At 46.8% G+C, this 24,380-nt stretch overlaps 1 protein-coding gene across 18 annotated transcripts in view; it reads left to right on the top strand.

Moving 5' to 3' along the window:
* The window catches only part of mark3a (MAP/microtubule affinity-regulating kinase 3a), a 54,770-nt gene that overhangs the window by 2,816 nt on the left and 27,574 nt on the right, over positions 1 to 24,380 (top strand). For all 18 annotated transcript variants that reach the window (XR_009708070.1, XM_061231705.1, XM_061231650.1 and 15 more), the window contains exons 2-3: positions 1,227 to 1,418; positions 1,725 to 1,778. Coding sequence is in view for 17 of the 18 variants with exons in the window: in XM_061231705.1 (XP_061087689.1) it covers positions 1,227 to 1,418; positions 1,725 to 1,778 (246 nt within the window). In the remaining variant the exon portion in view is untranslated. The remainder of the gene's footprint in view (positions 1 to 1,226; positions 1,419 to 1,724; positions 1,779 to 24,380) is intronic.

The following is a 24,380-nucleotide window of genomic DNA, read 5'->3' as shown; positions in this document are numbered from 1 at the left end:
ACCCACACAATGTGTTTGTTATCTGAACCCTACATTTAAAAAAAGAAAAGAAAAAAAGAAGGTTAACTATGACACTGACAGAGAGATGTGTTGTGACAATTTAATTACAAACAAATACTTTGTATCCAGATTTTTTTGCCTGTGGAAGTGCTACATAGTCAGAAATAATGTACAGAAAATCAAAGAAGAAAAAACAAAGAATGTCTACAGATTGAAAACTTAGGACCCTATGGTTGGAGTGGTTGGTTTGCATTTTAATGGCAAAGTCGGTAAAGCGGGCTCTGTTAGACCACTACGATCAGAGCTGGTGAATAGCATATGCTCTATGTAGACATATCAGTACCTTGGGAAAGAACACTGTCCTATCACTCACCACTGCGGCTTTCCAGGGGACAGTTGGGACTCTTTGGAAATGGACCTATTTGTTGACTGTGCCTCTGATAATAGGAAGGGGGACTGATCTAAATGGTTATGGGTCAACAAAGAGATTTTTGCGATCAAAGGCTAATGGACTTACCAGGGTAGGAGATCGATATCCCATCCATACACTGGCCTGTTACACAGACCGTCAGAAATCCCATTAGAAGATTAATCCATTGCCAGATTCTTTCACAGCAATCCATCACTTGCATAGTTTTTGCTAGACAAATAGTGGAACCATTTTTTTTGTATTTAAAGCTGTCTAGTGGTTCCCTTCCCCCTGCACCTACAACAGAAGGGAACACGCTAACATGGAACTTACACTACAGACAAAACATATGACAGAGCACTATAAATGCGCTACAGAAATGCTGACTAAACCGTGAGACTAAACAGCCAAAGGAGGGAGACAATCTGCAGGTCCTTCAGCCTTTTATGAAACTCGGCTGTTGTTTTGGGCCCAGGTACGCCTCATCGACAATCAGGACATCATGGCTTTCACCTGCAGGACCTGCACACAGACTGCATACATGGGAACGTAACACTACCTATAGGGCTACATAAGTCTTTTCAGTGAAAAGCTGGGTAGTCACTGCTGAACTGTGTTTAATTACATTTAGCAGAAGCGTAACCTTTTTGTCTGAACACTGAATCTGCTTGTGGGCTTAAACGTTGGATCTCTAGTTTCTAAACGGTAGTGATTGAACGGGGCATGTAAATGTCATTAACGTTGTTTACCAGGCTGATCACTTTAAGGTCTAACTCATTACACAGGGCCTGACTTGTACCCTTTCTTTCTCCCAAAGCACACGTCGCACGGCGATGGACGCGCCGAGATCACCGCCCGTTCCAGCCGCTCCGGGGCCCGCTGTCGAAACTCCACCGCCTCCAGTGCAGACGAGCAGCCCCACGTCGGCAACTACCGGCTGCTGAGGACCATTGGCAAGGGCAATTTTGCCAAGGTCAAGCTGGCCCGCCACATCCTCACCGGCAGAGAGGTGAGCGACCTGCTCTTTCCCACAGCGGCTCAATAGATTTTCCTTGCACTGTTGTCAGGTTTAGATTATATATGAATTTCTTGTTTTGATCACTTCACAAATGCGAGTGTCTGTTCATTTGCTGAGAGGAAGTCCAACTGCACTGCCTGCTCTTGTACCATTTTCCTCTGAGCCTGCCCGTTTCGCAGTCTCTCGTTAGCAACAGCTTCCCCATCACAATGTCACAGTGCTGCACTATTACCGTGTCACTGTATGCTGAAATGGATCGCGTATGTGATTTTTTTTTTTCTTTCCTTTTTCCCTCAGGTTGCTATAAAAATCATTGATAAGACCCAGTTGAATCCTACAAGCCTTCAAAAGGTAAATTCCTCTGCCACATTTTTGACACGTGACTGTGGTTGTTTTCTTGTTTTCTTTTGTCTTTGAGGGGTTTGCAGTTTGCCACGTGAGCTGCTTCTGCTTGTTACCGACACGTTTCTCATTCCTCACGCATGCCTGCTCATCACGCAGGCTGTTTTTACAGTACTCCCTGTGCTGCCTGCTGGCTGCGGCCCGCTGAGCCAAAACACCCGCCACGCTGTTTTACATCGGGAGGTAATTCAGTCCAACGCTCCTCCGCTGCTTGACGGAGGGCGTTGTACGGCTTGTTGTGCGTAGCTGCTGTTCTGAACGGATTCCTCTCGCGACTCCTGGGCTGGGCTGTGGGGGTGACTCGGCGATTGATCACATGTCAGGACAGATGCAGGAGCAGGTGTTGCCTGTTGGCCTCAGACATTGAGGTGGGCCTGTGCAGAGTGATAGAGAGTAAACAGTGTAGCGTGTGTCGGTATCGCCTCTGAGGCATAGGGGAGAAAAAACTAAACCAAGCTGAACGTTGGCGTATTCCAGTAATATCACAAAGACCAAGATCCAGTTAGCCTCTACTTTCTTCAGTAGTGTTTCTGTCCTCCTAATTGCTGCTGAGTGAGTGTGAACACTTGTCCTCTGGCTTTTGTGTAACTGCAGAGAACTGTCCCATATGTGCTTTTTCTGAGCAGAATATGGAGGAGGAGCAAAGACTAAGGCATATAGGTGCTGGTTGGCTTTGTCTCTTTAAATTATTGAACGGAATCTGCTTAAAGCAGTCCCTGTGTCTTCCATTCTGTTAGAAAATGTGTAGCGCTGGCATTTAACATGTCAGCTCGCAAAGTTTTATCCTGTTCCACTGCTGTGGGTCAAATTTCTCTGTGAGGATGTTCTACCAGGGTACATTATGGGAATGCTCCTCCAAGGCTCAGACCTCTCTACAGATTTAAATTCCAAGTGCTGCTAATTTTATCAGGTGCAGAAAAATAAGAATGGGAATCTTATGTAATTGTGCTACTTATATTTCTGTTGGATGAAGGAGTGATGTGAAATTAATAAAAATAATTTGTTATTTAGCTGATGATTTTATCCACAGTGACTAACAGTTGATTAGACTAAGCAGGGGACATTTCCCCCCCTGGAGTGATGTGGGGTTAAGGGTCTTGCTCAAGGGCCCAACAGCTGTGCGGATCTTATCGTGGCTACTCCAGGGCTTGAGCCAACAACCTTCCAGGTTTCAGTCATGTACCTTAGCCACTAAGCTACAGGCTGCCCCCAAGTGTGATTCTGTATTGACTGTTGACCACTGGACCCTAGGATATGGCCTGCTGCTTCAGCAGTGAAAAATATGTAGCATTTAGACTTGGCCACATTGATCAGGCTGTCCCACCTCAGGGATGGTGACACCATGCATGGGATCGTGTGGTGTAATAACCAGACTGCTGAACCTGGATTCAGACAGGATTCAGGGGCTATGAGCCTCTTCCTGTAATAGACCAGTGTATTTTTTCCCAAGCCCTCATTGATTTGGTATCTGTGGACATCCACCGCTTATGTGGGTGTAAATGGGGTGGGTTGCGACTTTCAGGTTACTCTCCCAAACCGTAGTCAATTACAGGGGTTTTAGTCATTGGCATTTGATGGCCTCCCATCTCCTATCTCGGAACTATGGACAGGAACACCACCGTTATTTTTTATTCAGAAAGATCAAAGCTGGGTAAGACTCTACTTGCCACGAGATGTGTTTTTACAGGCATCCCTGCCAAGGATGGAACTCGCCCTTCGTTGACGTCATCGGCTGCGTGTCAACCGCTCTACTTGCTCGCTCTTGCTTCACACTTATCCTTTCTCTGTTTTGGGGCTGTGTGCTATGCCACCCTACCAGTTTGCAAGACAGGTAGTTCCAGCCACACACAATAAAAAAATAAAAAATAAAAAAATCAAGTCATTACTGTTAACACACATTCCTACATTGCAAAATGCCTATTGAGTGCTTGCTATTAATCACTGGTAACAAAGTGTGTGGCTTCAGATGGAATTTACAAAATCTGAAATGTCGAAAAGAAATAGATTTGTATAATTACCTCATGTACGATTAATTTTAGATTTACACGGTGTCTTGTAAAATTGGATGAGGGTTATGAGTGTTTTGTGGTCTACTGAGACACAGCAGTGTGTCCTAAATGCATGGGTTTCTACACAGTTGTTGCCCCTGAAGATGCCAAGATAGTCCAAAGACTTAACATAAATAGACAACCAATATCCTGGTTGATCTCGTTCCACAATTTACCAGAATCCAGGTAGTTGTAAATCTCTGTTTTGCCTGTTAGATCAGATTGTCTTGCTTTTAACCGTCTTTGAAGCCCTTGTAGGGTAGAATATCGAGTCCAGAGGTCTGTGTTACCGGAACCATTTTTATAGAATGCAGTTGCCAGAGTCCTATAAATCCCTCTTTCTGCCTGTTGTATTTAGACTATTGATGTTTGATTATAGAAGATATTACTTATATCGTTCTAAGGGCCATGGTTCAAGGATCGGCCATACTGGTCAGCACCCTTTTTTAGTTTCTCGGATGAGTATGTGTTCAGGATTATGCAAGCAGGAGACTGCTAGCACTGCTGGTTGTGTAACCAGTTCAGTGTGGGCGTACTTGTGCTTAAACAGGTCTACTTGCTGCTTGAATGTGTTTGGCAAGCCAGGTAGAGAGAGAAAGAAGTATCACGACGCTGGCCTTTGAGCTGGGAACAGAGGATTTCTCTTCCTCTGGCAAATCCCACACAGTCTTGTATTTATTCAACTTTATTAAGTGGCACGTTCGGTGGAAATACCCTGGTTGACCCCGGGCTCAGAGTGTCATCATGTTTCTGACAACCCTGTCCTTACCTGGGGAGTCATTGTAGCGTAATATTTAGGGAAGTTAGCTTGCAACTCCAAGGCTGTAGGTTTAGTTCCCTGCTGGGGTACTGGCGTTTTGTCCTTGACTTAAGTTGCTTTAAGAAATATCCAACCATGTTAATCGATTGAATGTAAAGAATGGTGTTTTGTTACTCTGGAGAGCTAGTCTGACAATTGTCATTGTGAACGTGCTAATCATAAGTATGATTGCCGTCATTCAAAGCATTCAGTAACTGTAAACAGATGACCTGTGATGTGTAACCACCCCCATCTGACGCGGTGGTGGACTATAGTGAACGCACCCATTCGCGTAAATCGAATCGTACATGAATGCTCGGATGATTTAAAACATCCTTTTCAATTTGCACTTGGTTTAAAAAAACAAAAAACATTTCCAGTGTACTTTCGCCCACACAGTGGTCCTCTCATTGACGTAATTAAGGCACAATAAACAGCAGCCAAACTTGCACCATTCGCATCCCTCCCTTTCTATCTGTCTCTAATTGCTCACCTTTTTGTTGAAGCTATTTTTGCTCACTTTGGTGCACTTATATAATTGGTCTGAGTGGGCAGCGGTTCCTATTCGCTTTCACAGGGAAGTAGCATCTCTTTTTAGACCTGAGTTTTATTAGCTCTGGTTTGGGGGAGTCGGGCCCGGAAGTGAGGGGTGATGTAGTTGGGGTCAGTGCCAGAAGCATTCTCTTGCTTGGCCTGATGGACCTCGGTGGTCCTGTTACATTACATTATTGGCATTTTGGCAGACGATCTTATCCAGAGCGACGTCCTCCCCTGGAGCAATGCAGGGTTAAGGGCCTTGCTCAAGGGCCCAACGGCTGTGCGGATCTTATTGTGGCTACACCGGGATTAGAACGACCGACCTTGCATGTCCCAGTCATTTACCTGAACCACTATGCTACAGGCCGCCCGTCTGCTGTGTAAATCACTGGTGTCATTTCTACACTGTGAAACCAAAATGTAAAAAAAATAAAATAAAAAAAAAAGTAGCCCTTTATTAAAATATGAAAATGAACTTTAACCGCATGTGATTTGTCATCACTAATTGTGGAGTACAGAGGCAAATAAAATAAATGACGGGTCTTTGTCCCAAACATTGTGGAGCACTGTAAATAGGCGCATAATGGGAGCTTCTGGAATGTGTAGACAGATTATGCTGAATCGTCTGGCTGCTCTCATTATGTGAGTCGCAAGGCTGTAAAGGCCAACCGTGGCCAGTGACCTGATTTACTTCATGGGGAAGTGGTGAGACAAGGCCATGGGACAAAGCCCTGAAACTCATGGTATGCATCGGCCTGCATGGTTTCTTTTGTCATTGTTGTTTCCCGTTTGTTTGCTGGTTTGGAACTTTTCTGGGGCCAGGGTTTGACCTACCAGATTATTTTATAGATACTGTGTCGTAGGTTTATACATTATCTAAATTGGCAAATGGGCCTCAAGTGGTTTACATATTTCTGTTTCATGTTATCTCCCCCGCCCGCCCACACCTGCCCCCACCACAATTTGGTTCAGGTTTCATATTCAGAATGCTGTGAGTTTGACTAGACTGTCCATGTACTGTAGCTCCTTACACTGTTATTCTGTTAAACATGCTGCCCGTTGCAGTAGCCCCCAAATCCCCCTACCTACAGGCCTGGAGGAGGTTGAGCAAGAGGAGCCTTACCCCCCTCTCCTGGTGCTCAGGGCGCAATCCGGGCAGTCTGAGTCACCAGGCCTGCCTCATTGTGTGGGCCTGGGACACAGCTGCAGGCCTTGGGTCCGGAAAATTCCACCAGGCCGCACGTGAAACGGAGGGATATTTGTTTTAATTTCCCATGGCTGTTTGGTCTATACCTGAGAAATGAAGACGCGTACTCACTTTCATCTTCGAATGTTTCCGTCCATTTCTTTCTTTTCAGTGTCTTCTGGAGAAAGGGACCAAAATGTGTCCGGTAGCTTGGTGCCATATCACGCTTTTCTGCAGGTGGCAGCCGGTCCTGCTCCGGGGGGTCTGGAGCCCACACACTGCGATTGTTTGTGTATTGGGGGGTGGATGGGGGTTGACATGCCTGTCTGTGGTTGTGGGTTCACCACCCGCTGCATACAGGTGGGGGATATCTGAGAGCGGTCACGTTCAGCGTTGTTTTCCTCAACCGTGCTGCACAGCCTCTCACCACCGGCCCATATTTCCAGGACATTTCCCTTCCTGTTTTTTTTTTTGTTTTTTTTGTTTTTTGCAGGAATGCGAAGTGCTCTGAGTCTTTCTCTCTTTCTTTGGCATGCTGGTCTCAGCTCCCTGTGTCAAATCAGCTCCCTCCCTCTTCTCTCTCCCTGGTTTTTTCTCTCTCTCTTAATTTCTTTTCTTTATCCCTGCCTCCCTCTCCTCCCTCCTTTTCACTCCTCTCTCCCACTCTTCTCCGAATCGGAGTGTAAACGGCTGCATAGCGCCCAGAAGATTAGTCAGCAGCGTGTGCATATTTGTGCGAGGGCGCAGCTTGTGTGGGAACGAAGGCTGTTTAGTCGTTCGGTTATCTCATCTCTCCGATTGGTTGTACTGGATTCTGTTCATTGTATCGATTTTGCCTCGTACAGGTAATTACTGAATATGAGAGAGCAGAGCTGTTTTCTCCCTGTCCTCCAGTGACCTCAGACCAACTCATATCCAGGCAGTGTTCGAACACATAGCGCACAGAATAGCGTCCTGTTAACCAGCCGGCTTCCTTCCCCTGCTTTGGTGCCCTCCCCGGTCCTTGTTTTTAAGCAGCTCTTGCCAAAAGACGTGATTCACTGGCGGGCCGTGCTCCTGTCGGCCCCCGCCAACCCGAGTCCCGTTCTGCAGGCTCGTGTGGCCATCAGCAAAAACATCCAGGGTCCTGGCAAACACTCCCTCTGCATTACCAACATTGAAGGGCTTCAGTGCTGTAGATGCCATTTAGTCCCAATTCAGAATTTTAAGTCATACTGTTGTTGTTAATTCAGTTGTCTTTCAGGATACTGGCTTGTTACAGCAGGGCATATATTGTAGTAGGTTGCTGAGATGGCAGGTAATTGTTATTTTATTTAATTTATTTTTTTCCCCCCCACAGTTAGTGAACTAGAAACATTTGATGCTTGATTAGGAGCAGTAAATCTAGGGGTCAGCTGTGTGACATGATGGATGTGGATCAAACATCAGTGCTTTAAAATGCAATTAGTTATTAGATGACTGGTCTGAGGAGCTATTGCTCCATGGAGAGCTCTGCGCCTGTTTTCTTGATTTTTCAATCTCCAGGCCCACAGGCAAGCATGCTCCTTGGTTCCTGCTCGGGGTTATTTTTGTACAGTTTTTCTCGGGTGCAGGAAATTGGGTCACAGGTGCAAACTTGCCTCTCGAAGCCTGGAGCCACATTGTGCAGTTCACCACACACTTGTCCTATTGAGCGAGTAGGATCATGTGAGTTGGTCTTGTCTTGACCCATACTTGCATTTATGATTTAAACCAAAAATATTTCTACTTCTGTTTCGCTCAGTCAAGTGTATCACCAGGAAATGACTGGACGAATACTCTTCATCGGGTGAAGCACCAACGTTGTGAGGTTAAGCACCTCGTTTTCCAGCAGGGTGATGGCAAAGACTGGGCCCTGGGCTCCCCTGTTTTGAGAGCCTGTAGTCCTTACCACAGCTCCCTGGGCCCAGAACACAATGGAGCTCCTCTGTATTCCACTACAGTAGTGTGAGCACTGTGCCATGGAGGACATCAGAAAAATCACCAGAGTGAAAAGGGAGACAGCAGCAACTTCCCTGCCAGTGGCCAGCATACCCCTCTTAGGCAGAGCACCTGGTCTTCTCAGTGGCCCTGAATTATTGTTCTGACCAATGAGGGCTCATCCCCTTGTTCATTGGCTGACGGGAAGCTGACCTCAGTCAAACTCGGATTTATAAACACAACCTCTCTACACCCATACTATGTGACTGCATCGACGGCAGCCATTTTAAAAAAAAAACCTGTCTTCAGTGATAAATGTGTCAGGTTGCGTGTGTCGAATTAATCCGTAGAGAACGGTCCTTTCTGATGTTGCCAAGCTTAACTAAATGGATAGAACCGCAAATGTGATCAGCATTGCAGTGTGAAAGGACACTAGGGGACGGGAGGAAGGTCACTTCAGATCGTGTTCCGCATGAGGCTGTGGGAACTCAAGGGCTTATCTGATGCTGCCGCTGCCACCTGCTAAAACCTGGAACCAACACCTGCAACTAAGAAATGTAGTTATTTAATTTGATTTATTTAATTATTTTGTTTTCCCGCTGCCTCTGTTGGGTGCATGCACCACCCCATATGGTCCTTCAGTCTTATTAGGTAGACCAACATGGGATTGGTCAGATTGGAATTCACACGTTGTGACTATGCGGACTGTATTCATGCTGTATGGCAGTTAGTTAGGATCTGTTCCATCTGTAGTTTCAGTTTTGAATATGGACTGAATTCAAAGGTGACCTAAGATTTGGCCAAAGAAAAAAGAAAAAAAGGACTTGTTTGGCCATGCACAATGAGGATTGTCTATTCTGCAAAAAGGACTTGATGTGCAACAATTTACCTATTAAATGTGACATGCTAAAGGTGTTTTATCACCATGGCAGTCTGGCATTTGAAACCTTGTTTACCATGGAATTCTAATACTGAACTTAAAGTAAAGACTTGCTTTGGCATTTTTTCAAACCAAATTTTTTTCCCAACCAATAAAGTAGTTTTCTCAAAATAAAAAGTTTTGTCTTTTTAATTGGAAATGTTACTTATCTCCTGATATTTGTCACTCCATATCACTGAACAATCCTATTTGTCATTGTTCAGTTGTGGTGTTTTTCATGGGCTGTGGTATGAAAAACACTACATGGCAGTGTTAGTGCCAAGCCATTTCTGTTGTGTCGTGACTCAGAACAAACAAAGAAAACAGTGCTAAATAATTTTCCAGAACATAGGTGCAAATATTTGATGAAGCTTTTGATTGTTCAGTTGTATGGACTGCCAAATTCACAGATCTTCTTGTCGATTCCCCCTATAGGCTCAGGCTGAGCCAATCGCAAACACAGAAGCATGGGCAGTGATGCTTAGAATGTCTCTTGGCTATTGACAGCAGTTGTAGACAAATTGCATGGCAACACCGACGTGTTGTGTAAGTCCTCATCTTATTCTATGCTCAAATACATCCTCCTAGTTTGATGGAATCTGAAAATAGTCATGTGCTCAATAATTTACTGTTTCTTGCAATAGACCAGGGGTGCACAAAAAAGGGTCGATCCGTTTCAGAATTTGGTGCCAACTTCTGGTCTTAATTATTTAATTGACTCAATCCTATCTTATCTGATGTGTATGAACACCGGCTACAGCTGCAGACAGCCAGTGTATCCTAATGATTTTACTATGCTCAAGCCCAGGCTTGAACCAGGGTAATTTATAGAGCTGTCAGCAAATTAAAAACAAGGCAACTGGTTCGAACAAAAACCAGAACGCAGACCTGCCCTCGAGGACCGGAGTTGTGCTCCTCTGCAATAGACGCCAGACTTCTTTTCAGTACGAATGAAATCACAATGCTTATCTCATTGAGAGGCTCTATTTTCCAATGGAGTCTGCACTACTTTCACTTGCTGTCTCTCTTGGGACTATACCCCTCCCCCCCCCCATTGCTTTCTGGTTCATAATTCTCAGTTTGTTCTCTCTCTCATATTCTCACAGCTCTAAAGCAGCTTCTTTGTACTGGACTGAGATCCCTGCAGATAAGGCAGAAAGGAGCCAGTCTCTAACAAGCAAATACTTGTGTGGTTACTGTAGCAAGACATGAAAGCATTGGGAACGGAGGTCATTTTGGCATTTATACCAATTTTATACCCATACTCCCATTTTAATCTGTTATAGATTGCAATCATATGTACTCTGTACAATTGCCTTATTTAGGCTAATCAGATTTTCTGACTGTAATCCTTAGTTTATCAAAGCAGTGCACTGTGTATCTGTGAGAGAGTGCTGTAATTTCATTAAACATCATTTGGGACATGGATTTAGCTCCGCTGCACACAAGAATAGTCTTTGCTGTATTTTTAATTTAATACACACAATAACAGTTCATGCACATCCTTGGTGTGCTTTGGCATTGTATTGAAACGGTCCTGTTTAACACACAAACTAATGGAATGCCCTAAAGTTGTACACATGTTCACAAAAATGCTTTTATTATTATTATTATTTTTTTTTTAATGTGTGCCTGCATGGCACCCACATAACATGTATTGCATTAATCTCGAGCTTTACACTGTGAAACAGCTCCCACACACTAAAAATGGTTCCAGATAATGGTAAGTTGGCTACAGTACAGCAGCCACAGTGCACACTGAAGGTATTTACAAAAGCAAGTTATTAAATTTTAGAAAACGGTTGTTGCACTTAAAGCAAGTTAATTGCTGAATTTTCTTTTTCAAAGCAAGTTACTGAAATGATGATTGTAGGTAATGATTTGCTGCGCTGCCATATTAATCAAGCACAGACTTTCTAAAGATGCTAGCCTTGTGCTTTTCCCCGCTGCAAACAGTCCAAAGGGCATTTGTCCCTGCCCAGACTCTTTACCAAAAATGGCATTCGCCGAGAGCATGCAACAGCAGGCATGTTCTTCCCCACATTCCTGTTTTGACCAGAGCAGCGTTTCCACAACACCCGTCAATATATCATATTTTCAGCAGAACACGGATATTGATGTTTTCCAGTGCTGTGGGACATATTTCAAGTGTGTATGTGCGCAAGAGCGCACGTGAGACATTTCCGTATGTGCATGTGCATGCGTCATACTGTCTGTTGCATGCAAGTGCATGAATACATTCAGCTGTACGTCTGAGTGGGTGACGCATTTCAGACACTTCAGCTTGATACCCCGTGACCTCTTTCCAATCCTTCTCTCTCCTTTTTCTCACTTTTACTTATGCATTCGTGTGTGTGTGTGTGTGTATACGTACAGCTCTCCGATGTACTGACGTGTGAGTGCATTGCCATGTCTTTGTGTTTGCACTCGCTGTTGCTAAGCAGTGGAGGATTGACAGTAATTGGCTTGAGTCGATACAGAGGCTTACAGGATTGCCACCAGGCCCCTTCTGCTGTTCACACCTATGTAAAGCTCAGTTCTCCAGCCACCCAGGTCAGTCAGAGCCACTGTCCTGAGCCAAATTCCCAGTGGAAATGTGGAAGTGGTGGGAGGAAGCCTTCACGAGACGGAGCACGGAACTTGGGAGGGGGGACAGGAGGCGTTTCGTTGGGTAGAATGCGGTCAGCGAGGCGCGACCCCATGTTCCTGCCGGGGGGGCTGTGTCATAGAGCCAGTCTGAGAGGAGCCAGGTGCTGTGCACCTGACAGTGCTGATAAATCACGCTGCAGGGGGCTTGGCTGGCTGTGTGTCACCGTGCCTTGGAGGTAGCGTAGGTGAGGGAGGACTGACGTTACCGGTGACCTTTCGTGACCTTTCCTGGTGCACTTCCTCTTCGTGCTGCCCAGACGGCCTGCTGGGGGAGGGGAGGAGTCGGCGCGTTTAAAGCAACGCTCCCGGTTTGAGCACAGAGTGCTTACGTTTCAGGTCAGGGTCAGCAATTCACAGCGACAAAGCTTTGCCACTAATAGCGATTGTTTTTGCGGTATAGTATCAAAATTTGCCTGCTGCAGCTCTTTTAAACGCTGTATCTTTGAGCCTATGCAGGAAGTGCTCTGTTCACTAGGAAAATAGATCGCCTTGGAATGAGGGTTTAGATTAATTAACACAAAGAAGGGAGCTTCCTCATTTCTGAGGACTCACTGCTGTTGCCCTGGGTGAATTATGAATGTAGATTCTGTGGATAAATATATAGAAATGTATGCAATTATGTTTAACAGGACTGATTTATTGCTTTTTCCCCAAATTTCCTGATTTCATTACAGGAAACGTATAAATGATGTGTAGCAATGCTAGTTCAGTTTTTAAGCAATGTAATTTAAAATAAAGGTAGTCTAATTGACAGAAGTTACGTAAACAACAGACGCGAATGGCATTGAGGCATGTGTCTGCTGTGTGCTGACATTGGATTTGGACTGACAGCAGAGTTTATCTAGAAAAGGCCAAGCTATTTCAGAAGCATACTGCCACCAGTTACTGCACACATATGCCATAAACCATATAGCCTTGGTAAATCAGTGAGTGAATGGTGCTGATAAAGGGTTATTTGTATGTCTCATCCATACTTGTTAAGCAAACGCTATAATCAGTATTTAGTCGTCTAATTTTATCTCCAAATATTTAACCTTGATAAAGAGAGTAAATAGTAGGGGTCTAAACCTCAGGCTTCTCCACAGTAGGAAAAGTTTGATTCTTGAAGCAACAGTTTGATATAGTTGGAAACTATCAATATATGATCCTGCTGTCACAATCCTGTTACAATGTACACATACAACCAAAATTAGGTTGATGGTGCAAAAATGTTTAACAGCAGGCAAAATAGCTGTAGACCAAGTGATGATTGGAATTGGAAACATAAACAATGTTGCTAGAGACCAAACCACTGTAAGACTATGGACGTTTTCTATGAACTATATAGATTTGTTTTTTGCACATACTATCGATTGGATCAGATCATTTGAATCGATCCATCATTCTGGATAGTTGTATCATTACACCCATTACAATCAACTTTTGACAGACTGGTGCAGTTGGGGAATAAAATTGCCTGAAAAGAGAACATGTTTTCTCTCATTGATATTGCGGTCCTAATGTGCCTTTTGAATTGTTGGGAGCAAGACTTACATTAGTCTATTTCTGATACTGCCATTTCCCATTCCTTTGTTCTGTGGTTAAATGGCCATATTTGGAAGAGACCCAGTTTCTCATTTCTTGCCTCTCTGGGTGTCGAACATCCAGCCCCACAATGGCTTTGTGAAACGCTGAGAGTCCCCGGTATTACGTGTGAATTTCTGACTAGTACCAGCACTCTGGAAATGTCAGAGATCCTCCGAGCAAGTTTCTGTGGTAACCGCAATGCCGGCAGGCCTGCATGTAGTCAACATTTACATTGCAGGGACCCAGCATGAATCACTGGGGTTCTCACAGTGCTTTTGTGTTCATGTTCCCACACTAACGTATTCACTGCATAACAGTGACAGTAATGACAGTGAAGTAATAACCCTCCCTGTGGTACAAACAAAATGTGAAGGTCTGGAGTGAGACGCATGTGTTCAGTGGGTGCATGATTAATGAACATCCGCCAGGCATTCGTGTTTCTTTTGTCCGTGCACACACTGCCACACCCCGGAGGCCCTTTCGTCTTAGCCCGGTCTGAAATTCAGGCGTGGCTCTTTGTGAACCGTGCGTTCCAGGAGAGAACGGGGCACAGCCTCTCCCCGCCCCAGTTTCTCCTGGGTGACCCCCCTGCGGGGGCCGCTGCCCGCCCCCTTCCTTTTTACATTACACACATGAATGTTTCACAGCAGTCCCTCTCAGTACATGCAGAACTCTGAGATTGGCAACCCTGGATAAAGCTTTGATGGTATCTATGGAATTCTTAAAGCCATCACAGCTGGGAAACCATGGCGATGCTGTGTGTCTGTGTTAGTGGAGCTATGTCAGTGCTATAGGAGCTGTGTCTGTGTGTCTGTGCTGGAGGAGCTGTGTCAGTGTGTCTGTGCTGGAGGAGGTGTGTCAGTGTGTCTGTGCTGGTGGAGCTGTGTCAGTGTGTCTGTGCTGGAGGAGCTGTGTCAGTGTGTCTGTGCTGGAGGAGCTGTGTCAGTGTGTCTGTGCTGGAGGAGGTGTGTCAGTGTGTCTGTGCTGGTGGAGCTGTGTCAGTGTGTCTGTGCTGGAGGAGCTGTGTCAGTGTGTCTGTGCTGGAGGAGCTGTGTCAGTGTGTTTCTGTTATTTGAGGTGTGTCAGTGTGTCAATGTAATGTAATGTCTTGTCTGTGCTGGAGGAGGTGTGTCAGTGTGTCTGTGCTGGAAGAGCTGTGTCAGAGGACCAGAGTGTGTTGGTCTCAGAGGCTTTATCTCAAGTGAAGTTATGCCAACAGTAATTAATTCAATTTTTAAATGGAAGAACAACTGCATTACTAAAGATTCTCTCAATTAAATTAGCATCATAATTTGCATTTCTGCCAGACAGCTGACTGCTAAGGTGCGAAAATGCTTTGCACAGCATATATATTATGCTATCTGTCACAATCCATCTGCCAATTCTCCCAGAAAAATACAGATACTTCCTACGGAAAGCTATACCTTTTGGAAACAGCAGACGACTACACTGGGAATACTGGGCCTGTGGCCAGTCAGGCCTTTTAGCGCACAGTTTGGATTACAAGTGTAGTCTGAATGGAATTTGATAACGTGAGTAGACCGGACATTGACACCGCCTTTGAGTCACACTGCAGGTTGGTGTCGGAAGCAGAGGCCAGTGGGTTCGTGGATTCACAATGGGAGTGGACTCCGCTGGGCAGTGTGGGGCCCTGACTCGCTTCCTCTTCTCTGAACCGTGTGTCACGAGCAGGGATGTGGGGCATGCTCATCCAGATTGGCTTGTAAGGCCATAAGATATTGTATGCGGATCAGTCACAGCAAGAATCTAGCCCGCAATGCACTGAACAACATGTATCATGCTGAAAATGTATAAAGAAACAACATTGTATGTTTCTGGTTCTGATTTTAGTCAATAGTAATTGGTCTTGTGCTTGTAATTGAGCTTCGCAGTTTTGACTTAAAAGCTGTACTGACAACAGGCACCCCGAGCATAATGGTCTATGCAAGCAGCATTGTCTAATTTCATAACCAGCGAACAGTGATTATCAAGACAAGTGCTACTTTTCATCAGCCCTTGTGTCCTCTGTATGGATGTTAACCGGGTCTCTAGTGTTCACTGGACTCCCATCTCCCAGAGCATTCACAGTTCTGAATCTGGAAGCATGAGGACAAATAGCTCAAAAATTCTCTTGTCAGAGACGGGGGGCATTTTGTGACATTTTGTGAAGAAATGCTGATGAGGGCCCAGCTTGAGGAGAAAAACAGGCAGAGATTTATTGCTCTGTAGACGCAGGGTGCACTTAAGCGTAATGACAGGCGATTGAATCTCTGTGCAGCCCTCCAGCTTGTCAGATTTTCAGATGTGTGAAGTTTCCGCCCCGTTTGGCACTCTACCCTCCTGTCGCATTTCCAGGACAGGGAGTGGCCTACCGACGACCCCCTGCTCACTTTCAGAAGCTCCAGGGGAGTGTGTGTGTGGGTGGCTGTGGTTTCCTACCCCCTGGGTCTGTTACAGGTTCTTTGAGATGATTTACTCTGATGTACTGAACATCAGAGTGCAGGGGCAGCAGGGACAGGTCTCCAGTTCTGGAGGACTTCAGTGTGTACAGGTTTTCAGTGTGGTTCAGCTCTTTCATTGTTTAATTTGTCCCTGATTGGTGAGACACACACCTCGCGTCCAAGCCGTACATTTCCTTCCGGATAAAAAGAACAGAAACATCCGAGGGCCTCTAGGACTGACGTATAGCTTCAGAGCCATGAACAGAAAGACTGCAGACTAACTACTTCAGTGCCAGCAACTGTTGGACATTTTTCTGGACCAAGTGTACATTTATTTAAAATTGGTTGCTGAAGAAAAGTGCATACCACAGACCAAGCCAAGATAAGGACATTGACATATTTTATAATGACTTGTAATTAGTCATCCAATTTCACCAAAACTGAGGATGACACATTTGTTGACTCATTATATAAAATGAAAGCCAAGTTTAAACTTGATCTTATAAAAAAAAAAAAAAGTTTGATGAATTGTGCAACTTTTCAGAGTTAATCTTAGGTGAATTATTTAAACTCAGATATATGGAGGCTACTCTGTTATGCCTTGGCTTCGAAGTCTCTCTCTCTCTCTCTCTCTCTCTCTCTCTCTCTCTCTCTCTCTCTCTCTCTCTCTCTCTCTCTCTCTCTCTCTCTCTCTCTCTCTCTCTCTCTCTCTCTCTCTCTCTCTCTCTCTCTCTCTCTCTCTCTCTCTCTCTCTCTCTCTCTCTCTCTCTCTCTCTCTCTCTCTCTCTCTCTCTGAGGTGGTCATGTTGCAGGGGTCTGGCAGATAGTGGTGGAGGGAGTGTGCGATTACACCCCTGTGCACCCATCAGCAGCTGTGTATTGGGTTCCAGCTCCCCTCCCCTGGCTGCCCCTCCCCTCGCTCTTTGATGTGGTTTCCTGTATTTCAGGGTGTCTTGGGTACGACTCTTCAAACTACAAACTATGTTGCTATCTGACTAACCAGCAGCAATTACGATTAGCTCTAATGTGGAAGATTTCCAGCTTCCACCAGCCGGTCCATAGTCCATAGTGAAGCCATTCCTGAAGGTGTTTTCCAATTAGGTTGGAGTTGGGGTAACTTGCACTGTCTCTCTCTGGCAATGTGCTTCTCTGTTTGAAGATTGTAAAAAGGACTGAAAGGAAGATGCTAAACCGAATTGAAAAGGACATTTAAAATGTGCCAAACGCATGTTGTTTCAGCATTGTGTCATTTGGTCTGAATAATTCACGCACATGAGTACACGCAACGCACACACACACTCTTGCTTTCTCCCTCTCTTTCTTTCTCTCTCTCTCACTCAGAGTGAGTGTGAGGCCTCCCTCCCTCCCGCCCCACGCACTTCAGAGCGCGCCGCAGAGTGTGGGTGGAATGCTCAGATGATCCATAAAATCTTTATTGCAATAAGAATATCCTGTTTTTCCCAGGCATTTGGAACACACTCCCTATCCATCTGCCGGCATAGGTGCACATTTCACACGTTGCGGTAAGTGTGTGAGCAAGCGTGCGTCATGCATGAGGGCATCAGGTGTGTGTGGGAACACGACAGCAGTGCTTCACAGCCCTGTTCTTGGAGATCTCCCGCCTTGTCGGTTTTCGCTCCAACTCTTAACACATCTCATTTTTAACAGCTAGAGAACTTGTTGAACTGCTAATTGGCAGAATCAGGTGTGCCAAATTTGGGTTGAAATGAAAGGCTACAGGACCGTCGATCTCGAGGAACAGGGTTGAACCACTGCACTGCTGATATACCGTCCATATAGCGCAAAGTAGCCCTGTCAAAAAATGAGTGGTATTCTACTCATCATTAACTTCCCCTTTACTTACCTGTTGTATGCAGGTACTGGGGAACTGAACTACTTTGTTCATCCTGCCTGGATCCTCCCCCTTCCCCTTCTCTTCTTGTGGGGAAAGTTTGACTCCCCATCAGGTTAAATCCTGTGACAGGACAGGGGTAGAGGCTCCTTTCCCAGTGCCCTCACCTGTTGGTGCCTTTAGCTCTGAAGTCTGTGCTTTGATGGACTCAAACAGGAAGAGGAAAACGCCCTTCCTGTGTCCCGTTTCCGGCGGCGGCCGTGTTCTGCGAGTCCGTGCCGGCTGTGTGACGCAGCGGCCCTCTCCCCTGGGCCGGCCCTGCTGTTTCAGCCGGCGTCCTCCTCCTCCCCCGCCCTGCTGGGCGATGCATGCGGGAGATTCCAGCGTTATTCCTGTCGGCGGGGCAGCGGCTGGCCGCCGTGCGGGGTAATTATCCCCAGACCGCCGCATTCCTTCCTCCGCTACGCTACGCCCCGCCGTCCGGGCAGAGGGCGGCCAGCGCTGGGTCACCGCAGCGCGGGGTCAGCACCGCACAGGAAGCCCTGAGAGGGGTGAGCCCCTGCACCTTGTGACCGGAGTCTACACCACTGCAGGTGTGCCCGATAGTGTCTGTTGAGAGGTGTTCAGCAGTGCCCGTGCTTCTCTCTTAAGAGCACAGGCTAACAATAAACCTTCCATTGAGCATAGAGATATGGCTTGTGTCAGTTTAGTTCAGGGAGATCCTGCAAGGCTTCACTCCAACCCTAACAAAGCCCACCTCATTCATCAGTTGAGCTGATAATTAATAGAATCTTGTGCACCAACTTAGGGTTTACATGAAAACCTGCAGGACAGTAGACCTCCAGGAACGGGGTTGGGCAGCCCTGGTTTAGTTTAGACGTGTAAGGCAGACTTTGAGGAAATAGCTGCCCCAGCGGTCGATAAAGGAAGGAGACCCGCCGGCCCTGCACTAGAGAAGACGGGCTTTAGTTTGTCATTATGGGCGGCTGCCTGTGTTTTTGGGTTGGCTGCTTTCCGCACAAAGCCAGGGCTGGGCATGTAATTGCGGCCTGTCCGTTAGAGACTTTGTTGAGTCTGCGTCGGTTAGCAGACCGCCGTTCACCCAAGCCCACTTCCTGTTCCGCTTCAGTGCGGCCACGATACTCCTCACCCAATCGCCATTCCCCATTTGTGGTGGTGAGATAACGCCGGCCGCCCGTGTCCGTTGGAATGGAATCCTAACACTCCAAGCAACTGTCTGTTTTCTTCTGAGCAGATTTAGACCTGATCATCCTCTTAACACGTAAAAAGAGACTGCCGGTTGTTGTTTTTTTAGATGGGGTTACTGCTTCAATATTCACAGTCACAGGCCTGTCTTGCTAAATATAGATGTACATGTTCACTTGTGCAGGGAAACCCAACACCAGCTCTTGCACAGACAGACGGCTAGTGTACTGCAGGGCCACAGGGCGTTGGGGTCGCACACACCCTCAGCCTACAGCCCACTGCACTCTCCATCATCTGTGTCAGTGTTCTGGTAGCTACAATTTAAACTAAAACCCCACATATGTATCCATGGAGCCAGGCTATGCGAGTAGATCAATGAGTCAGGCGCGTGCGTTTGTGTGTGTGTTTCTGCGCATGTTTATGTGTGTGGTGTCACTGTGTAAGTGTGTTAGAGGGAACGGGCACGTCTCCTCAGTGAGCTCAAACCTGAAGCTCAGAGGCTCTCGGGCTCTATGGTAATGGGATCTGAAGAGGCTGCTCTTTTGGCATGGGATCCGCTGGGTAGGAGGTGTGGAGCTCAGTGGCCCCGTGCTGTAGCCCTGGATTAATTTAGAGCAGCACAGGGCTTGTGTGCTGTCCTCAATACACACAGACGACACCCTTTGGTCCTGAGCAGCTCTCTCCTGCGGTCTGTGATGGGAATATAAGAGCTATGTCTATGTCACTTATGTCACTGCCTATGTCACTCTCTCTCTCTCTCTCTCTCTCTCTCTCTCTCTCTCTCCTCTCTCTCTCTTTCTCTGTCTCTCCTCTCTCTCTCTCTCTCTCCTCTCTCTCTCTTTCTCTTTCTTTTCTCTCTCTTCCTCTCTCTCTCCGTCCGTCTCTCAAATGACAGAATGGGAATTACAACAGAACGTAACTGGAATTCTGCTCCTATTTGCAGTAGCCCTCTTGAGTCCTGAGAGACGTGTGTGCCGCAGCACAACAGTCTTGAGAAGCATGGCACCATACAGTACACAGTTTAAAGTAATTCAGCATTTGTGACCTCCTCTTCTTGTGGGGAAAGTTTGACTCCCCATCAGGTTAAATCCTGTGACAGGACAGGGGTAGAGGCTCCTTTCCCAGTGCCCTCACCTGTTGGTGCCTTTAGCTCTGAAGTCTGTGCTTTGATGGACTCAAACAGGAAGAGGAAAACGCCCTTCCTGCAGCACAACAGCCTTGAGAAGCATGGCACCATACAGTACACAGTTTAAAGTAACTCAGCATTTGTGACCTCTCTGCAGCAGTGAGGGGTCTCCTTTGTTATCACAGGCCTTTGGTGTGTTGGGTGGGGCTCTCGTCCCCCTGGGTCTGCAGCAGGTGCAGGGAGGCCCTGGTGAATTGTTTATGTGCTCTCGCTGTGTGGTCGCGCTGTGCGCATGCAGCAAAGGGAAGCAGCCTTGTGAACTACCGGCCCGTGTTAAATGTCGAATGTTGACCTCATTACATTTCAAAGATTTCTGTGAATACAATTGCTCACGCTGTCCCTTATATCGAATATCTTACGATTTGGGATTGTATTCATCCAATTTTAAATGCACAACCATCAGCAGGTGTACTTTTCTGATCCAGTGCTTGCTGTACGGGCACTGAGTAGAATTGCACAAGCTGTTCATCGTATCGTTTTCTCTGTGAAGTCAGCAGTTCGTTAAGGCAGCTCAGCAACTTTTCACAGCATTTCTCCGTTAATGTGTAGGTAGGCCTGCCCAGTGTTGGAGTCGAGCAGCACAAGTAGGCATGCAGACATCCCCTGAGTGACATTACCCCTCTGGCGAGCAAATTGTAAATCTGTGTTTTGTGGAAAACGGGAACTACGGTTATAACGCACACCTTCCTCCGTTACACCACCTAAGCCTAATGTATAACATTTACCCTATCCAACGTTTATGTTGTAGTGGAGCAATATTATAAAACGTTATGTGGAGAACCTATTTTCAAATCAGGAAAAGTGATACAGTACTGAATAAGTACTGGCACTGAAAGGGTATATTAGAGCCTAGCTTGTTACTGTGTGTCAGCATTGAGAACAAATTATGAAAACAGTCCCTTTTCTCTTTGACCAAATGTTAAGTGTTAACAGTTGGCTTTTTCTTCACAGAATGTTTAGCGAGTTGTGGGGGATTACTCTGGTTATATTACATAATCAAATCTCAATCAGCATTGAGGGGGGAAAAATTGAATCTAGGCCACCGTGTCCTATCTCTCCTCTGTAGTAGCACAGCGTTAAATAACAACAGTCTCTCGGGTTCAAACTGCAATGGCAGCTTGGATCAGAATGGCCTTGGATTCAGCCAGCAGTGGTGAGCCGGGAGGCTGTGCTGGTGAAGCCACCAGGACCACCCTTGGCTGTCAAGGCCCAGACAGGGCGCCTGCTGTCATGACCTCTGCTCTGTGCCCGAACTCTGCGTGCCACCCTGGCAGGTGCGGCTCCCATCTGCTCCTGCCGATGAAAGACTGATGACTCGGCTACCAGGGGGCAGGGAGCTGCTTTTAAGAGAAATCAATGATAAGATGATGCACTTAGTTCTCGGTGCCGGATGGATCAAACTTAAAGAGGTTTGCTTCGTTGTGGAGAACTGCTTATCTGCTCACTTTGAGAGGCGTGGGTGGTGGCCGGGAGTGATGCACGCAGTGAGGAACTTGCACGGGGATGAAGAACGTCGCTGTCCCATCTCCTAGAGCCAGTATGAGTGGCCTTGCGTGTTGCGTGAGCTAGAACTAAAATGTTTGGAGTCGGTGATCGGTCTCTGCGATAGAGTCGTCACCATAGACGACATGACCTTCTCCCGTTTCTTCAGACTCGCTGATGTCCCACGAGGAGCCGCTCCGCCCCTGTGAAAAATCCCTCGTTCATCAGTTTTTCCCCCTCCATCGATTGATCAGTTGGTGTCGGGAAGCCAATTGAGAGATGGCGCGTGTGGCGGTCTGGGAGGACGGAGGAGCATGGCGCTGGCAGTTCCTGCGGAGGGAGAGCTTTGTTGAAGTCGTTTGTGTCCACGGTCTGTGGCTGCTTTTGCATGTAGTCCTGGTGAGGCCTATGGGAGCCTGGAATTTCACCCCCAGTCTCCCAGACGATAGGATCTGTGCTCACAGTCATGCGTTCTGCCAGTGCAGGTCACACAAGATAGAGGACAGTGGGGTTGTGTGTGTGTGTGTGTGTGTGTGTGTGTGTGTGTGTGTGCGCGTCTCCGTGTGTCAGAGTGCTGATCCTCCAGAGACATCAGGGAGCCTCCATCAGCAGCAGGGATGTGGGGGTGGATGAATGTCTGGGGGCAGGAGGTGTGACTTTGGGCAGGGGGTGTGACTGGAGGCAGGAGGCATGGAGGAGACCAGAAGACCCAAGACCCTCCTCCAGAGGGAGCGCGTTGTTGAAGTTGAATCATTCGCATCGACTGTCTGTGGCTTCTCTTGCGTGTAAACATGTCTCACTGCGATCAGTACTGGAAGTGACTCCCATCACACTGGAGATTGTGCAGTTCCAGATACTGCCTTCCTCGGGCCAATGGAGAATAGTAACAACCACACGTTCTTCTCATGAAAATGTATGAAGTCTACCTGGAAAGGAGATGTCTGCCAGATAAATGCAAAGATCGAGGCAATGTTTATGTGCCTAGGCACATGACAGATTGTGTAGACAGTGAGAGGGCTATTTTTGTACCAGCTGAATGACTGCATCCTGTTTGATTGACAGGTTCTCATATGATATGTGCAGTTCTGTTTCCTCCGGAGGAGGGGAATGTGTGCCCAGAATTTCACTCCCAATCTCCCAAACGATGTGATCTCCGGCCTTAGTCGTGTTTCTTCCAGTGCAGGGTCACACAAGATTGTGTATAGTCCGGTTGTGTACCACTTAGGGGTGTGTGTGTGTGCATGTGACTGGGTCTATGATAGGGGCTATGTGTGTATGAGAAGGGCGGCCTGTAGCGTAGTGGTTAAGGCAAATGACTGGGACACACAAGGTCGGTGGTTCTAATCCCAGTATAGCCACAATAAGATCCACACAGCTGTTGGGCCCTTGAGCAGGGCCCTTAACCCTGCATTGCTCCAGGGGAGGATTGTCTCCTGCATAGTCTAATCAACTGTACATCGCTCTGGATAAGAGCATCTGCCAAATGCCAATAATGTAATGTAAAGAAGGGTTGCGTTTGAGGAAGGGGTTGTGGGTGCGCTTGTGTGTGTGTGCGCGCACACCCATGTGTGTGTGTGTGTGTATGTGTCCATGTGGCAGAGTGTAACAATGGTCTCACTTCCTCTGAAGGTCCCCTTCCATCCTGCCTCTGTACTCCATGGTTTCTCCCCCAGCCAGGCTCTCTCTTGGCGGGGTCTTGGCTGTGGAGCAGGCTGCAGTAGCAGTAGCGGTGGTGCCCACTCCAGTGTGTTCAGAAAGGCTCCAGGTGCTAGCAGGCCAGCCCACGCTGCACTGAGCTGGTAGAGAGCCTTGAATGGGTGGGAGGACACGCTCGCTTCTCCGCGCGCTGCCGTGTTCAGCTCTATTTTTAACACCGTGTGTAATTTGTAAACACTGGCGATGAGACCAATCTGCAGCCTTTAAGATCGTTATGCAATCCTTCAGAGGAGCGTCATCCTGGAGGGTAGTCTTTCTTCGTGTCATTGCTCTTTAAGTGTGAAATTTGCTTTCACGCACAAGTGGTGTTTAGTTTCCTCTAATACAGAGGTGGGCGAAGCAGGCGATGCCTCATTGTGGTTTTCATACCAACTTAGGCTACTTAATTAGCCCTAACATTTACCCCATCTGACCTAACTACATTTCTTGATAAACACCTGAAGGACAGCGCAAGACTTGTTCTTGTGTGTGAGATGTTTTACTGTGACCTACAAGTCAACCGGTGTTGGTGTAAACTGCCAATTAGCTCTTTTAGCCAGGGCAATTGGTGGAGACAAAAACCTGCATACTCACCTGCCCTCCTTGACTGGAATTTCTCACCCCTGCTCAGAAAATGAAAGTATGGTCCTGTAATGAACTGGACCTGCGATACAGTATACAGCCGTCTGAAAAGTAAAGCAAAATAATTGGTTGGAACAAAAGGCCCTCCAGAATTGGATCTGTGCAGCCCTGTTCTGGACCTTGTTAATGTTGGAACAGCGAGGCAGCTGATAGGTCACTCAGCCACTCTGCAGCTTTGCGTTTTTGGGTTGAGCGCATTGGTGTGTTCCGGGGGCGAAAAGTTTGAGCATTTCCGTCCCACGTGCTGAGTTTCAGTGTTTCAGTCCAGATCAGCCCGAGGCCTAGAAAGCCTTATGTAACCATCACTGGGATGCTTGCGTGAGCAGTGCAGGTGAGATGCCTTGCTCCAATGCCTGCTGTTACATATAGGCCCCAGGCCCAGGATAGTGACAAAATCAAATTTTC

This window comes from Conger conger, chromosome 1 (genome assembly GCF_963514075.1).
Source record: "Conger conger chromosome 1, fConCon1.1, whole genome shotgun sequence".
Taxonomy (NCBI): domain Eukaryota; kingdom Metazoa; phylum Chordata; class Actinopteri; order Anguilliformes; family Congridae; genus Conger; species Conger conger.
This window is presented reverse-complemented; position numbering and strand designations above follow the sequence as displayed.